Below are 16,286 nucleotides of genomic sequence, written 5' to 3'. Positions count from 1 at the left end.
TGTCCCCTCACCAGGCTCGGCGTGAGTTCTCGATTAAAATGGCTGGTTCTAGAAGGTGTTTCCTGTGCCTCTGTCCTGGCCCCTTGCCGGGTAGGGGCTGTCTTCCTGTCAGGGCACACCCCTCCCCCCTCCGCCCACGGCCCTCGCCAGCACTGAGTGTCTTAGGGTGAAGTGTGGGAACCCAGACTTTTTTCCTTTTAAAGATTTATCTACGCGCACGAGCTGAGGTGCAGGCCAGAGGTGGGAGGGGAGGACTCCCCAGAGACAGAGCGGGGAGCAGAGCAGCCAGATCCACTGAAACACACTGCTGGGGGGAGCAGCGGGGAGACAGGCGGGGTCTGCTGCGCCCTGTGGGCAGCTCCCTGGCCCTGGCTGGGGATCGCACTCGGGCTGCAGAGGCTGTGGACAGCCTCACAGTGTTGAGACTTAACTCCTGTGCCACCAAGGAGGCCCCACATCTCCCTTTAATTCGAGGGTATCAGTCCCCACAGGGCCCCCTCGCCTGGCATGGGGCTGGACCCCGTGAGCAGGGGCTGCTGTGCTGGTGCCAGCTGCCCACTCACAAGCAGGGCAGGGACACATGGACTCTGGGCATTCTGGGGCCCGACCCCCAGGAACCAACAGAGGCCTGTGGTCACGCACACGCCCCGCGTGGCCGGGCCAATGACAGGGCCAGCTAATTGTAGAGGCCGAGCTGCAGGCCAGGCCAGGCTGGGGGCACCGCCCAGGCCCTGTCCCTCCCAGGGCACCCTGGGCCCGCCCCGGGCCCGGGCTGGGAGGCGTCTGGACTTGCAGTAACCCAGACACCCCCTAGAGCCAGGAGAGATGGGGTCGGGCTGTGTGCCGGGGGTCCAGCTCCCCACCCCCACAGGCCTGTTGCCCATGTGGCCCTGGGGCAGAGGTGTGCGCCGGTTGGCACGCTGGCCCCTAGTGGTCAATGAGGCCACACTGGACCCAGCCAGGGGCCGCAGACCAGCATGTGGACTTGCCAGCCTGAGCTCTGGCCCCAAAAGGGGTGACCCCTGGTGGACACTGCAGCTGGGAGCTGGGTGCATCTCCCAAAGTGGGGAGCTCTGCCAGCCCCTCATTTGATGAGGGATGCAGATATCGTCCTGACAGGCAGGAGGAAAGGTCACCGGCAGCCATATCCTGCTGCTGGCCCAGCCTCCTGGCCAAGTGGGGGCCCCTGAGCAGCTGCCCACCATGGTCCCTCAAGTTGCCCCACTGTGTGCAGAGGCCCTGGTGCATAGGCACTGCTCGCTGTCGGGCACAGGACACCTGGGGCCTGTGGGTACAGGGCTGCCCACCTGATGCCAGCGCCGGGGCTGGAAGACTAGTCTGCCTGACCGCACAGCCACCGGCCTCAGCTCTGCCACCTCCTCCCCCTGCCTCCCGACGCTCTGTCAGTGCATGGGCTGGTGTCTGCGTCCAGGGAACGTGGATGCCAAGGGCAGGGCTGCACAGGCTCACGCTCCAGCGCTTCACCCCTCCCGGGCAGGGCACAGCCCCCCGCCTGGTCTGCAAATGGACCCCGGACACCGTGCTCCAGTCAGGACTTTAATTCCTTGGGCCGGGAGCAGACTTCTGGGGTGGCGGGCGGAGGGTGTCCGAAAGAGGTGGGTGCAGCCTGTGGCGAGGACCCGAGAGACACTCCTAAAGCCGGCAGCCTGGCTGAGCGGGGCAGGGAGGAGCCTGGGGGCTGGAGTGGGATGTCCAGAGAGGCTCTGAGGGCAGCTGTCCATGTCCTCAGAAAGTGCTCCCAGGCGCAGGCGTGGAGCCTGCTGCCCCCTGGGCCAGTGCCCGCTGTACCCGGCCGGCTGAGTAGGGGAAAGAGACCCTGTGTCCTGCGGGCAGAGGGGTGTCCTGGGGTGCGGTGCAGCAGGGGCTGCAGGGCCCACGCCCCACGATCACCTGGAGCAGATGCCTACCTGGGAGCAGGGGGAGCCGAGCCTGCGAGGGCCACAGCTCGGCCTCCAGTGGGGGGGCGCTGGGGTCCCCCGGGGCTGTGACTTCCAGTGTCACGGAGCCCGCGGCCCAGCAGAAGTCTAGCTTATTCCCCAGGTAGGACACTCCCCGGACACTCACTGCTGACACCCCCTCGGGACACACGGGGTCGAAGGTCAGGCCTGCCTGGGTGATCCTGGGGGTGGGGTGGTTCTGTAAGCACTCCTGCCTCTCGCCTCCCCGCCCCCCCCCCCACGGCTCTCCGCCTGCCCCCTTGCCACCCCCGTCACCTGAACCCGGTGAATCCAAAGAGTGCTGCCTGCAGGAAGCCCCCCATGCCTGTCAGGAAGTTCACAGCTCCCGACCCGTCTGCGTTCTCTGTCCACACCTGCAGGCAGCGCCGTGCGTGTGGGACCCCAGGACGCTGGCTCTGGCCCCGGCCCTGGCCCCGCGGGTGTGTGCTCCCACCGGGCTGACCTTGAAGGGCTCCGAGACATTGGCCAGGTTTCGGTCCAGCAGGGCGCGCGCGCGCGCCGGGTCCTGTAGCTCCAGCCAGCCCACCGCAAACATGCTCTGGGAAGACAGGGCGTGAGGCCTGTCTGCGGCCAGAAGGCCAGCCCCGCACCCCGCAGGCCAGCCCTGCACCCCGCCTGCCTCACCCAGGTCATGGCCGGGCCGCGGGGGCACGTCACCGCCTCGTAGACCTCCAGGTTGTTCCTGCGGACGCGAGGACTCAGGGAGAACGGGACCGGGTACCCCAGGAGCACCACATCCGCCTGCTTCACTGTCTCCCCTGGAAGCAGAGGCCTGTGAGCAGGGTGGCTGGGAGGGGGCTGGGGACAGATGCCCGGAAGGAGCTCATGTCTACTTACCCGGCTCATACCCGTCGAACTCCGGGTGGTAGCCCCGCTCCGGGTCGAAGGGCACCTTGATTCCCTCAGCCACCCGCAGCCACAGGTTGGGCACCGATCGCCCCAGGTCCTTGGCCAGGGCGGCAGCGAAGCGCAGGCTGGGGAGGGGCAGGGAGGCTGCAGGAGAGCTTTCCCAGGGCCCTGGCTGGGGGTGTGCAGTGGGGGGCGCGGTGGGGGGGGTGGGGGGGCCAGGGCGGGGCGCGGAGGTGCGGGGGCAGGACAAGGTGGGGCGCGCTAACTTGCTCTGGACCAGGACGTTGGTGTACACCGAGTTGTCCACCCCTGAGTGGTACTCGTCAGGGGGCATGACTCCTGGGCACGAAGGGCGAGACGCACTGAGTGCAAGTGTCAGGGCCCACCCTGAGCCAGTGCGAGGCGAGCGACACCAGGTGCTGTACATCACAGCCTGAGTGAGCACCTGCGCCCCCCGCCACTGCCCAGGATGCCCCCCTGCCTGCGGCCCCCAGACCGCCCCCACCCACCGCCCCTGTACCCGAGACAGCCCACGCCCACGGCCCTCACCCCTCAGGTGGTATTGCCCCTCCTTGGGGCTCCACTCCACGCGGCTGCACCAGAACTCGGCTACCGCGCTGACCACGTCCCAGCCGCCAGCCTCCCGGAAGAGCTGCACGTCCTGGGGACGGAGGCCATGGCACCCAGGGCCCGGATCCCGCTGCCCGGGTCCACCCCGCCAGGTGCCCAGTGTGAGAGCCGGCCCGGGCCCGCGCTCAGCAGGTGGGCAGGCCTGGTGTTCACACCTGGGTGGCGTGGTAGTACAGCTGGAAGGCCAGGACCACGGCCCCGTTGACGTGCAGCTCCTGTGCGCCGTAGACGCCCTCCGGGCACACCTCCAGGCCGGAGCCCGCACTCTCCCAGGCGAACTTGGCTCCCTAGGGCGGCAGACTGGCTGTTCACCGGGCGCCTGGCCTTAGTCCACCCCCCAGGCGACACTGAGGGCACCCCCTGTCCCCCGCCCCGGTGCCCTCCCGAGGTGGCTGGGCTGAAGTCACGTGGGTCCCACCGTGTGCTGACCCGGCCGGCTGCGAGGGCCCAGACGCCGCTCCCGCCTGTGCAGTGCAGGCTGCGGGTGGCTGAGCCCCGTGAGAATCCTGGGGGCCCTGGCCCCGCCGAGGGAGCCGAGCAGGCCGGGGTGGGGGTGTGTGTGGGGCTGTGGGGTTGGGGGGGCAGGGATGACCACAGGGTGCACACGCAGGCCCCTCACCTGGCAGCCCAGCTTCCGGGCGTTCTCCAGGGCGCCGCCCAGTGTCCGGATGCGGTACTGCAGGAGGGCCCTGGCGGCCTCAGGGTGGAACATCAGCACATTCGGGAACATCCAGAGGTCCTGGGGGCACAGCAGGCCCTGCTGCGCCCACCCTCTCGGCACCTGCCCCCCACACCTGGCAGCTTCTTGGGGATCCTCACTGCCTCCTCCATGCTGCCCACTTGGGCTGCCCCATCTCCAGCCCTGGCACTGCTCTGGCGTCCTAGTCTGGTCTCAGGCCTGGAGCCTCCCTCCTCTGTCCCACCAGGGTCCCAGGGTCTCAGGCCAGCGTCCGCCTGCCCTGCCCACACCCCACGCAGCAGGGCCTTCCCAGAACACACACGTGTGCCCACGCCGCTCCCCAGCTGATGGCGCCAGCTCCCGCACGCCTTCCGCAGGCCCAGGGTAGATGCCTCGGGCCTCTGGCGCCTGCTGGTCTCCTGGCCTGCATCTCTCTTTTTCACCAAACACCTCCCCGCTGTGGCCGAAACACCCCCCCACCTCAGGTGTCCCCTCCTAGCTGTGGCAGGGGCTGCCCAGGAGACCCCCATCAGAGGTGGCAGCCGAGCCCTTCCTGGGGGGGCCTGCAGCCCTGGAGCCGCCCCCCTGTGGCAGATGCTGGCAGGACACGAGTGGGGGTCACACCTGGTCCCAGAAGACGTGGCCCCAGTAGCACTCGCCGCGGCTCCCGTTGGAGAGGCCCCCGGGGCTGAGGCCATGGCAGGCGCCCCCCGGGACCCCGGGCTGGGGCAGGGCGCTGAGCAGGTAGTACAGGGCCCCCCGCAGGGCCTGGCGCAGGCACAGGGGCCCTGCCACGTCCAGGCCGCAGCCTGCCCAGAGCTGGGCCCAGGCCTGGACATGCACTCCGTACACCGCGCCCCCCTCCTGCAGCCTCAGGGCTTCGTCCAGGCGGGCCTGGGCCTCTGCCCGGCTGCCGCCCACCACCGTCAGGAACTCCCAGGTGCCCTCCTCCTCGTCCGCCCCCAGGGTCAGGGCAGGCGGCACTGGGGTCCACAGCATGTGCAGCTCCTGCCGCGGCCCCCCGGGCTGCTCGGGAGTGAGGGTGTGGCCATACAGGTACCTGCAAGAGACAGCCGGTCTCAAGGACAGGCGCCCCGGGCCCCCCCGGCCCCCGGGACGCTTCTCACCGTGCTCCCCGGTGGTCAGGGCCCAGACGCAGGGCCAGGTCTGGGCTCTCTGGAGAGAAGGCCGACCGCAACAACACCGTGACCAGACCGCGTCCCGGGGCCCGGCGGGCGATGGACACGCTGGAGGCCAGGACGTGTGGCAGGGTCCGGTGGGCGTAGAGGCGCTGGGAGGCCCGGAAGGCAGGGCCCTCCAGGGTGTGCAGGAAGGAGCCTGGGAAAGGAGAGGGAGACACGGGTGGGTCCCTGCGGCCCAGCGGGGCAGCACAGCCACCTGCCTTCTGGGCTGAGCAGAGGCCCCGCCCCCCATGACCCTGCCTGGGGCCGTCTGGGCCAGAGCCAGCAGCCAGCCAGGCGGGGGTCTGGGGGCCTCAGGCCCGCTCCTCTTGGTGAGCCGGGCGGGCCCAGTCAGAGGCGGTGGCAGGCCCTGCTGTTGGCCCCCCCTCACCTGGACCGACGGGGCAGCAGGACAGGTACAGTTACCTGTGTTAGTGTCCAGCATGAAGGTGCTGACCAACTGCTCTCTGGCCCCTGCAGGGGCCTCCAGCCCCACGTTGAGGGGACTGGGCAGAACGGCCCGGTGTGCGTCCCCCTGAGCCCCGTTGTACACCCCGCTGACGTGCAGGGTGGCGCTGTACACACGTGTGCCCAGGTATGGGCTGGTCACCGTGGCCAAGAGCCGGGGGTCACCGGGCAGGGAATGGGCCTTGAATATGGTGGGGTCCTCGCCAGCACCCTCCATGGAAAGGCTTGCTCGGTCAGGGAGCCTACAGAAGGAGGGGTCAGAGCCCCCGCTGCGGCTGGGGCTCCTTTTCTCTGTGAGCCCCCAAACCCCCTTGGGACTTGGCTGATGGTCCCCCGACAGCCCCTGCATCCCAGTCACCGCGGCAGCCCCTAGGCCGGGCCCCAGGACCCGGGGAAGTGCGGAGGCGGCGGGAGGCTCAGCCCTGGGGCCGCCCCCCCCCATCCTGTCTGCACCCCCTGTCCTGTCCGCCCCCTCCCCCCCTCCCCCGGCCTGCAGCGCTGGGGCGGGCTGGCTGGTGTCGCGCGCCCGGGGCGGGGCCGGGAGGGGCGCGCAGGGGCGCGGCCTGGGGCGCCGCGGGCCCCGAGCTGCGGAAGCTGGTGGGGGAGGCCGGGCGGGCGGCCCTGGGGCTCACCGCGGCGGGTCCCGTCGGGTCGCGCAGGCCCCGGGAGGGCGGGCGGGAGGCGGGTCCGCGAGGGCCGAAGACCCGGCTCCCCCCGAGGCGGCCGGGCGGGCGGCGACCGGGTCCCGCCCCGGGGCGGCGCGGGCCTCGCCATTGGCCCCCCGCCGCCTCGGGGCGCTTCCCCGCCCCTTCCGAGGGGCGACGCCGCCCCCCGCGGCCCCGCCTGCCCCCGCGCGCCTCCCGGGCTCCGGGGCCGGCAGGAGGCCTGAGTGTCGCGGCCCCGCCCCCGCGAAGCCCCGTTCGCTCTGCCCCGCGGTCCCGGCGCGCTCCCGCCCGCGCCGTCCGCGCTCGGCCCGCGGGGCCCGCTGGAGACCAGGCCTTGGGCGCCCTGGAGAGCGGCCGGGGAGGCCAGGGAGCTGGGCCCCGGAGGGCACAGCCGGGGCCAAGGGGCCTCCGCAGACGGCGATGGCGGCCACCTTGATCTGGGGTCCCAGCCCCAGAGCTGCGAGACGTGAGCTCCGCCCCTGCTGCTGCCCCGGGAGCCGCCGCCCTCCCCTGGCACCCCGGCCTGGCACCTGCAGCTTCTGTCCGAGACCCCGGCTTACGCCCCCCTCCACCGCCGGAGCCCGAGCGTGCGCTCCCCAGCCTTCCTGCACGGAGACGCCCCTCCCTCGCCAGCCCCGCCCCGCCCCGCCTGCCCGCCTGCGTGTGTCCACCCGGTCAGCCTCCGGGCCCCAGGCCCCTGCACTCCCGGATGCCGCCAGAGCCCGTGAGGCTGTGGGTTTGGTGACTCCCGCCCAGAACGCCTGCCCAGAGGGGCCTGTGGAATGCGCCCCTGGATGAGGGTGGGTTATGGAGGGAGCTTTCCCCTGGGGAGGGCAGGGGCTGACTCCAGGGCCTCCCACCTGGGCCGGGGTCTCAGGTGCTGGCTGCCCAGCAATGTCTGGGGGCTGCCACTGCTGGCCTCACCTCCCAGCTCCCTGTCCCCCAGTGAGGTGGGGCTCCAGGCCGGCGGGCAGGAGCGTCCGGCTGTGTGCGGCAGAAGCTGACCAAGGCCAGGCCCAAGGGGAATTCATTGATTCATTTATTTGTAAAAATTTATTTATGCATACAAGAACTGGGGTACAGACCAGAGGTAGAGGGAGTGAGAGGATTCACCAGAGACAGAGTGGGGAACAGAACAGGTATATCAGCTGAGACAGGAGAGGTCTGCTGTGCCATGTGGGTGTCCCTGGCTGGCCAAGGGATCAAACTCTTGCTGCAGAGGCTGCTGATAGCTTCACTGTGCTGTGCTTGACTCCTTGCGCCACCAGGGAGGCTCCCCAAGGAGAATTTATTATGGCACGAAGGCCGCCCACCTGGCCATCACCTCCCGCCCAGTGCCGGCCACTCTTCCAGCTCCACTCCTGATGACTGTGGACATGAGTGGACACCTCAGGCTCAGTTCTGGCAGAGGTGCAGGGCGAGGGGCCGCACTGCGGAGGGGTGGGACCGGCAAAGGGTTGGTCTGGCTATGCACACCAGGGGGGCGTCTGCGGGTGCAGGGCTGGGGCGAGGAGCCAGGTTGCGGAGGACACAGGCATAACCTGTGGGGGAGGGTCACGCCTGAGGCCTGTCCAGGCCCAGGGCAGAGAGCACACCCTCTCCCCCTGGAATGGGGAGGTCAACTCTGCCGGTCACTGGAGCCTGCACCCACCGTCCCCCTCTGGCCCCCAGGGCCTCAGAGGGTGCTGCTCAACCCCAGCTCAGGCTCTGAGTGGCTGTCCAGCGCTGGGTGCTCGATGACCAGACCAGGCCGGTCAGCCTTCACAGCCTGCAGCTCCTGCAGCGACAGCTGGCTCAGCTCCACCGAGGTCAGCCTGCAGCACGGGCGCAGGACAGTGCCCGTGAGGCTGGGGTGTCACAGGGGGCAGGGTGGGGAGAGGTGGGGAGGGGAGCCGTGGTGGACAGGCAGGGGCCTGGGCTGTGCCAGAGGAGCAGTGTGCCAGCAGGTGGCCAGTCAGAGAGTGTCAGAGGCTGAGGCAGGGGCCGGGGCCTTCAGGGGAATGGAAGGCTGTGGGGGTCACTGGCCCAGACTGGCCGGGGCAGCAGGCAGCACATAGTTCTCTGACCAGAGCCTGCCTGGGCTGGGTAGAGCTTCCTTCCTCAGGACAGACCTGAGGCTGGGGTTGGGGCAGTGCTTGGGAGGGCCCGGGAGGGGCTCCTCTCTGGGGTCTAGCGAGGCCCTAGGCCACCCCCACCCCCGGGGAGAAGCTGTGTCCCCAGCACCCCCTCCTGCACCTGAGGGTCTGCAGGCGGCACGCTGGGTGCAGCAGGGCAGCACACAGGCAGGTCACCGTGGCTTCCGACAGCCAGCAGCCGCTGAGGTCCAGGATGGTCAGTGCCGGTCTCTGGTGGAGGACGCCCAGCAGGCACTGGAGGGCTTCCTGGAGGCTGGGCTGCTGCATCCTGGGGGGCACTGGTGTCAGACGCTGCTGTGTCCCCACCCACCCCTCCGGCCAACCTGTCTCACCTGAGCGTGTGCACCCGGCACTGGGGCCAGGCCAGGCCCTCGCCCAGCACTCGCAGGCCGGCCGCGCTGAGTGCATTGTGCAGGAGGCCCAGCTCCACCAGGCAGGGCGCCCTCCGTAGGGCCTCAGCAAGGTCCCGGCAGGCCAGGTCCGGGACTTTGCAGTGGGCCAGCCTGTGGTCAGGAAGCAGGGGGGGGTCGCTGGAGCCCCACCTCCCGCATCCCCCCTCCTGGGCAGAGGCCCCTGCAGGCTGCTAGGCCCCAGCCCTGCCCTCTCTTTCAGCACCCAGGAGCTTTGTGGGGCGGAGCGTGGGTGCCCCTCCAGTCCGCCCTGCCTTCCAGGCAGCACCGTAGGGCGCATCTGCGGGCCTCCAGTTGCTGCGCAGCTGACAGGAGACCAGCTGGCCGCGCTCAGGCCTGGTCACCCCCCAAGAACTAGTCCTGTGGCTCCCTTACTTCCTGCCGACCCGGGGCAGCTGGCCCAGCTCTGACCATGACTGAGAAACACGTGGCCTCGCCGACTCTCACGTCAACCCTGGACGGCGAAAACGGACCTACAGGCCCAGGCGCGGAGAGAGGCTCCGGGTCCCAGCAGCGCCGGGGGCCTCGCTGGGGAGGAAACGCCCCGCCTTCCTGACCCCTCCCGCCACACGAGCCCCCCAAGCCCCGCCCAGGACACCCCGCCCAGGAGCCCCGCCCAGGAGCCCCGCCCCACGCGCCCCACCCCGCCCTGGACGTCCTGCCCGCGGGCTCTCAGCCCGTCGCTCCGCCACCCGGGCCGCCCACACCTCCCGGCCCGGGCGCCTGCTCCGAGCCTGACCCGAAGGGGCGGGGTGGTCACTCACGTGAGGTTGCTCAGGCCACACTGCGGGTCGGTCATGGCCTCGCAGAGCGGACGCAGCAGGGAGGCCTGCGGTTTCCGCGCGGCGGTGGGCGCGCTCCTGGCCGGGAGAGGGCAGTGAGCCCCGCCCCAGCCCCTCCCTGGGGAAGCCCCTCTCCGGCCCCCCCCCGCCCCCCGCGCCCTGCCGCGCGGCGCCCCAGCCAGGGCCGCCCCTCCGCGCTGCCTCGCGCCCGGGCAGTGGCTCCGCGTCCCCGGCCCTGGCCACGCTCCGCTCTGCGCTCACGCCGAGCACCTGCCCGGCCCGGGCGGCCGGTGAGCCCCGGCAGGGGGAGCGAGGGTCGCGCCGGCGGGGAGCTGCGGGTGTCACGGGCACTGCCGGGTCACTTCAGGCCGAGGGGCCGAGGGGCCGAGGGGCTGCGGGCCGTGAGGGGAGCCCGGGGCTTGGAGGGGGCGGAGTGTTCTGGGCGGGGGGGACGGCGGGTGCGTGCGGGCTCGGGGATAGCCTGGCACCTGTGAGAAAGCTGCACGGGGCGGGCGGCCGGGGGCAGGCGGGCCGGGCGGGCGCCACGCTGGGGCTTCGCCTGGGGTGACCCACGTGGGGTGGGCGCGCGAGGACAGCTGGGGCAGAGGATGGGCAGCGGCAGGCGCCTGGCATGGGGGGGGCAGAACCAGCCCCGAGTCCCGCCTCTCGTGGGGTGAGCAGACGGGCGCGGAGGGACACTCGGGCGCGGTGGCCCGGGAAGGCTCCCGCGCCCAGGCAGGCCCCGCGCCCAGCCGCCCGCCCCGAGACTCACGCGCCGCCGCCCAGGCCGCTCTGCAGCCGCCTCATCAGGCTCTTCTTCTTCTTCTTCTCCTGTGCAGCGACCAGTCTGCAGCCCGCCAGCTGCAGCGCCTGTCCCGCGGGGCAGCTCCGCACGCAGTAGCTCAGGACCGCCACGTCCATGGGGCTGAAGTGCACGCGCTCCAGCACCAGCCGCGGGAGGCCGCGCAGGGCCTCGCGCACGAAGGCGGCCTCCTGCGTCTCGTACAGGTAGTACAGCAGCTCCAGCGGGAAGCTGCGCTCCTCCGGCTCCTCCAGCTCCTCCGGCTCCTCCTGCGCCCCCAGCTCCTCCAGCTCCTCCTGCGCCCCCTGCTCCTCCGGAGCCTCCTGCGCCCCCTGATCCCGCGCCGCAGCGTTCCCCAGCCCTGCGGCCTCCTGGGGCAGCTCTGGTGCCGCTCTGGGGGAGCCTTGCTCCTGCACCCACCTCAGGACGTCCTGCTTCACGCGCTCTGACACGGCGCAGCCGAAGTGGCGCTCGATGTCGCGCATCCTCTCCGCGTTCAGCAGCCCGAAGAGGAAACGCGTGGTGAGTGTGAGGTGGCCAAGCGGATGGGCGTGCCGGCGCAGAAGCGCCCCGACACCGTCCGCGGGGCCCCCGGGGGCGCCCTGCTCTTCCAGCAGGTAGGAGAGAGCGGCAAGGAACTCTTGGAAGCTCTGGTCCATGAACTGGTAGGTGACCTCGGTCTGCAGGACGCCGGGCAGCTCCTTCTTGCTGAGAAACAGCATCTGGACCTCGGAGCCATGCAGCCCCAGGCGCTCCAGGTCGCACTCGGGGAACCGCGTCCTGCGCGCGAGGACGCCTTCGCGGGCCAGGCGGCACAGCTTGCACAGCTCGGCCCGCACCTGAGGCCTGGCGGTGGGCGCCGAGGTCAGCATGCTGGTGATGAAGAGCAGGTACACCGAGGTGGTGGTCTTGGAGGTGCGCGACAGGTCCTGGCGGAGCTCGAGCTGCTGGTGCAGAACCGTGCACACGATCCAGCACACGCAGGGCACGAAGCACAGCCCGAACAGCGTCTCGTTCTCCTTCACGAAGCGGTAGGCGCGCTCCGCCCGCCGCTCGTCCTTGAAGAACTTGTAGAAGTACTTCTTCTTGTCCTTGTCGGAGAAGCCGCGCACCTCGGCGCACTGCGGCGTGCGCAGGCGGCCCTGCAGCCTCCCGGCCACCGCCGTGCGCGTGGTCACCAGCAGGCGCGCCTGGGGGAGCAGCGCCTTGCTCAGCAGGCCGCCCAGCACCCGCGCGCCCCCTGCCGCCTCAAACGGGTCTGTGCAGGGCGCGGCATCTGCGGGCACCTCGTCCGCGCCGTCCAGGATGAAGAGCAGCCGCTCCGACTGCGCCAGGATCTGCCGCAAAGGCGCGCCGCGATCCGGGCACTGCTCGAGGAGCAGGTCGGCCAGACTGCGCGTGGCCGGGCCCTCCAGCAGCTCGCGGCACGGCAGGAAGAAGGCGAAGTCCACCTGGCCCTGGTACAGTTTGCCCGCCGCCCAGTCGTACAGGATTTTCTTGGCGGCCATCGTCTTGCCGATGCCCGCCGGGCCCTGCAGCACCACGGTCAGGGGCCGGCGGCCCTCGTCGTCGCGGCCGAAGAGCCGGTTGAAGGTGTGGGTGTCCGAGCGCCGCGCGCGCTCAGACCGGGGTTCGTCCGCGGGGTCCAGGGGCTCGTCCTCCAGGACGGCGGCCTCGGGCGCGATCAGCAGCTTGGTGAAGCGCTTGTTGATCTTCACGGAGCGCGCGTTCCTCTCCTTCACCGTGGCGTGCTGCCGCAGCACGTGCTCGCGGTACCTCTTCTTGTACTCTGGGGCGGCGAGGAGAGGCCGGCGGTGTCAGCTGCACCCCCGGGCCCCTCGCCGTCCGCGCGGCACAGGCCTCAGTCCCCCCGCGGCCCCACAGCCCTCTCCCACGACCCGCTTCCCGCGCCCGGGCGGCGCGCCGACGCGGACTCCGAGGTGGGCTGGGCAGCCGGAGACCTGCCTCCCACCCAGAGAGACAGACCGACCTACCCGACACGGACAGCAGCGCCGAGGAGCTGGGGCCCAGCCCTGGAAGGGAGACCAGCAGTGAGGCGCCGGGGGGTGCAGCTGGCGGTTGGGGCGGCTCCCAGGAACACTCTGACCCCAGCCCTGGGGCCTGCGGATGGGTGGGCAAAGCGCGCCTTTTCTGGGGTGGCTCGAGGAGGGCGGCCTGTGACCCGGCCTCTGGCCAAGTGGGGGTAAGGGGGCGCCCCGGGACCCCGCCCCTGCGCTTACGCTGCAGCCGCTGCTCCTTGAGCCGCGCGGCCACGTCGCGCACATCCGCCCGCTTCAGGGTCTTGCGGGCCACGTCCAGCGCGGGCTCCGGCCCGTAGAAGTGGGTCAGCTGGTCTGCCAGGTCCACGGCGTCCGCGCACTCCAGCCGCCCCCAGGGGATGCTGCGACCGGCCAGCGGCGCGTCCCGCAGCTTGTGGCGGAAGCGCTTCAGCTGCTCCTGGCTCAGGTCCTCCAGCGCCGCCAGGAGCAGCTCGCGGGCGGCGGCGGCGCGGGACTCCACGCTGGGGTGGGGCGGGCAGGTCAACCGGCCGGAGCCCTGGCCGCCTCCGCGCCCCTCCCCGCCACCCGCCCTGGATGCCCGGCAGGGATGCTAGCGCCCTTCTCTGGGCGGCTCTGCGGGGAGGGAGCCCCCTCCCAGGACTCAGGCTGGGGCTTGGCGGTGGAGCGGTGCACGCCCGGTAACCCTTGGGGGTCACCGGAGTGGGGTCCCTCCTGGCAGCCAGCACCTCTGACCCGCTGCTGGGCCTCCCTCCTGCTCCAGACCCCCTTCCCGCCCGGCCCCTTTCACACCCCGGGCTGGTCAGACTCCTGAGACTCTCCTCCCACCCAGACCTGGCACCAGAAGCACCATCCTGCACACTGTGCATTGAATTCCCCAGGACACCCCTGGGCAGACTGTGGATGCCTGGCCTAGGTGGTGAGGGTGTGGCTTAGAGCCCCCCCCCCCCAGGGGCCATCACTCACCTGCCCTGGCAGCCAGAGGCCTCTTCCCTGTCCATGGGATACTGCCCCGGGTCAGCGATCAAGCAGGGGGCAGTCAGAGAGGTGGCCCTACCCAGGCTAGGGGTGTCCAGGCTCAACGTGAGCCAGGCCCAAAGACTCCAGCCCTGCTGGCCCTGGGATGCTGCCGCGGTCAGCAAGCTCCCAGCAGGGCCCCACAGCAGCTGTGCAACCAGCAGACTGTCTAGTGACCTTTGATCGCTGCTGGTCCTTTATGGGCTCAGTGCCCTGAGCACAGGGGTGTGGCCTGGCAGGTGCAAGTGCTGCAGGGCAGGGTGGGCTGCTGCAGAGGAGTGTGATTCAGTCCTTGGCCCTCAGGCCTCAGTGGGTTAAATTCCGAGGTCAGGAGTGACGAGGGCCAGGCGGGGCCGAGTGAGGGAGGGCTGGGCCCCGCCAGCACACACGGGGCGCTTCTCACTCCCTTCTCTGCACACAAGCAAACCTGCCGTCCCAGGGCGCCCCAGGGCTTAGCTCCCTCCAGGGGTCCGGGTCCTGGGGAGAAGCCCCGACTGCTCAGGCAGAACCCTGTGGTGACCATGAGACCACAGGCCCACCCCCTCAGCCCCCTCAGGCCCCCACGGGCCAGAGCTGCGATCCACAGGGCAGAGGGCAGCCCCTGGCCCATGCATGGGCAGTCCCCAGGCCCTGCAAGGCCCCCCTGCAGCCCTCACAGCACCCTCACTGACCCCCAATGTGACCCTGAGGCACCCCCCAGACTGGCTATTTGAGGCCCAGAAGCCCACAGGCAGCCGCACCCCACAAAAGCAGGCCCTCGGCCCCTGCTGGCCCTGTGCTGCCATGCGGGACAGAGGCTGCCAGCTCGAGGACTGTTGGGGCCAGACTCTGGGGCCCTGTGTCCGACAGCTGGGCGACTGCGGCCATCGCCACAGGTGCCGAGGGTCCCAGGGTGTCAGCGAGGCCCCATCACCTCAGTGATGGCTGCTCCCTCTGGAGCTGAGCTTTCTGGGGTCACCAACGGTACACCCCTTCCCCAGCTCTCCAGTTCTGATTCTGCCTCCCCTCCCCAAGCCCTGCACTGCCCAGTTTCATTGAAGCACGTGCGGGATGCAGCCAGAGGCTGCGGGCAGGGACTTGGCCTGATACCAAGGTGCCTCCCTTCCCTCGGTGGACTCTGTGCCCCATAAACCCTCACTGTCTATTGGCCCCAGCTCTGGAAAAGGTGCTTACAGAGGAACAGCACTCTGGCCCTCTCTGGGGGGTGTGACCGCCCTGTGGACGGGAAGGAGGTGGGGACTGGGAGGGGCACAGCTGTGGAGAAGGCCAGGGTGGGGGCAGGAGGAGGGGGTGAGGGAAAGACAGGGATGGACGGGTGGGGAGCCCCTTCGGGCCATGCCAGCTCATCAGCCTGTGCCACCCACTGGCCGCTTGCAAAGGGGAACGTGGGCTTGTCACTCCAGGGGGTCCCTCGGGGACACGGCTCCCCAGCTGGACCCCATGGAAGTCCTGACTGTTTTTTCCTCAATCTGTTACGGGTCAGGGAGAAGGCACTTCAGACCCCGCAAACCTGCCTGCTCTAAATATGTTCTTCCATCCACCCCATCAACACAAAACATATGAGACTTTAATGAAAAGGAACTTTAATATAATTAGTAAATGCAGGAAAGGCAAAGAACATAGCTTCTAAACCCAGCACCCACAGTCACCCGCCCCTCGGGGGTAAAAGCCCACCCAAGCGGGACTGGCCCAGAGCCAGGCCCCAAAGCTGCCACAGCCTAAAGCACCTTCCAGCAGGGACCCACAGAAAAGGGTCAGAAACAGCCAGACAAGTCTGGGAGGAAAAGAGCAAAATCAAAATTAAGACAAAACCCACCACTGTCACCTCCTGGGGACCACCCTGTTACAGCCCTACGCTTCGTCCTCATGGCAGCTGCCAGTCAGGCCCCTGGCGCCCCCTCGCCCGGCGCCCATTCTCACGTCTTGACCTCAGAGGAAGAGCCTTTGAAGGTGCCACGAGCTATTTTTGAGGTGTGGGTGAGGGGAGACCAGGGGCAAATTGAGCGCCATGAAGGCTGCCCCAGGCTGCGCATTTAGCAGACCGTCCATTCTTCACCAATCCCTAGAGATGTGGGCGTGGGGCCGCGTCCCCACGCGCCCTGACTGCAGCACCGACAAACGCTTCACAAGAAACCAGAGCCGGCCACGGCGACACGCAGAGCCCTCAGCACGGGTGGGCCCGCTTGCGAAGGCCAGGGCTGGCTGGGGCTATCCCGGGTCCACCAGCGCCACACACGTTGCAGAGAAGGGGGCGGGCCCAGCGGCCCTCTGCGCAGAAGCAGGTAGGCCGCCGCAGCCGCCCCCAGACCAGCCCTCAGCGGCTGACAACTGTCGGCCATGAGGGCGAGAGGCGGCCACCCGCCGGACCCTGCCCGCGGTGGCTGGCCCCACTGGCTGGACGGTGCTTCGGCCACGGAGTTGGGCGGGAAGACGGAGTGAAGGCCTTCAGGTTAGCGCAGGCAGATCTTGAACCTCGCCCCTGCGTGGCTCAGAAAGGGGCGGGAGCGGCCAGAGGAAGCCCCGGGGCAGCTTTGGGTCAGGCCACGGCTTCTCTGGTCCCAAACCACAAGCGACAGAAGAAAAGGAGTAAATAGGGGGCCTCCCGGGTGACTCAAGTGGTTAAGACACAACCTATGAAGCTATTGCCTGTCTCCGCAGCATGAGTTCAACT

The 16,286-nt window shown here is 69.8% G+C and overlaps 2 protein-coding genes across 2 annotated transcripts; both read right to left on the bottom strand.

Annotated features, from left to right (window-relative positions):
- Positions 1–1,582: 1,582 nt before the first annotated feature.
- Positions 1,583–6,003, bottom strand: PGGHG (protein-glucosylgalactosylhydroxylysine glucosidase; the record flags this gene model as incomplete). The annotated part of the gene is made up of 13 exons (XM_084235129.1): positions 1,583–1,844; positions 1,929–2,140; positions 2,235–2,332; positions 2,422–2,517; positions 2,604–2,737; positions 2,817–2,953; positions 3,095–3,167; positions 3,378–3,489; positions 3,614–3,745; positions 4,078–4,197; positions 4,762–5,197; positions 5,265–5,475; positions 5,745–6,003. The coding sequence occupies 13 exons, from the start codon at positions 6,001–6,003 to the stop codon at positions 1,747–1,749; spliced, it is 2,118 nt and encodes a 705-aa protein (XP_084091255.1). The 3' UTR covers positions 1,583–1,746.
- Positions 6,004–8,126: 2,123 nt separating this feature from the next.
- On the bottom strand, positions 8,127–14,482 carry NLRP6 (NLR family pyrin domain containing 6; the record flags this gene model as incomplete). Its single annotated transcript, XM_084248258.1, has 9 exons — positions 8,127–8,265; positions 8,687–8,854; positions 8,919–9,089; positions 9,761–9,856; positions 10,551–12,369; positions 12,575–12,613; positions 12,821–13,101; positions 13,565–13,660; positions 14,361–14,482. The coding sequence occupies 9 exons, from the start codon at positions 14,480–14,482 to the stop codon at positions 8,127–8,129; spliced, it is 2,931 nt and encodes a 976-aa protein (XP_084104384.1).
- Positions 14,483–16,286: the final 1,804 nt, after the last annotated feature.

The sequence above is a fragment of the Talpa europaea genome (assembly GCF_964194135.1).
Source record: "Talpa europaea genome assembly, chromosome: 1".
Taxonomy (NCBI): Eukaryota; Metazoa; Chordata; class Mammalia; order Eulipotyphla; family Talpidae; genus Talpa; species Talpa europaea.
The sequence above is the reverse complement of the archived record's forward strand: the minus strand, read 5'-3'. Positions and strand labels throughout refer to the sequence as shown.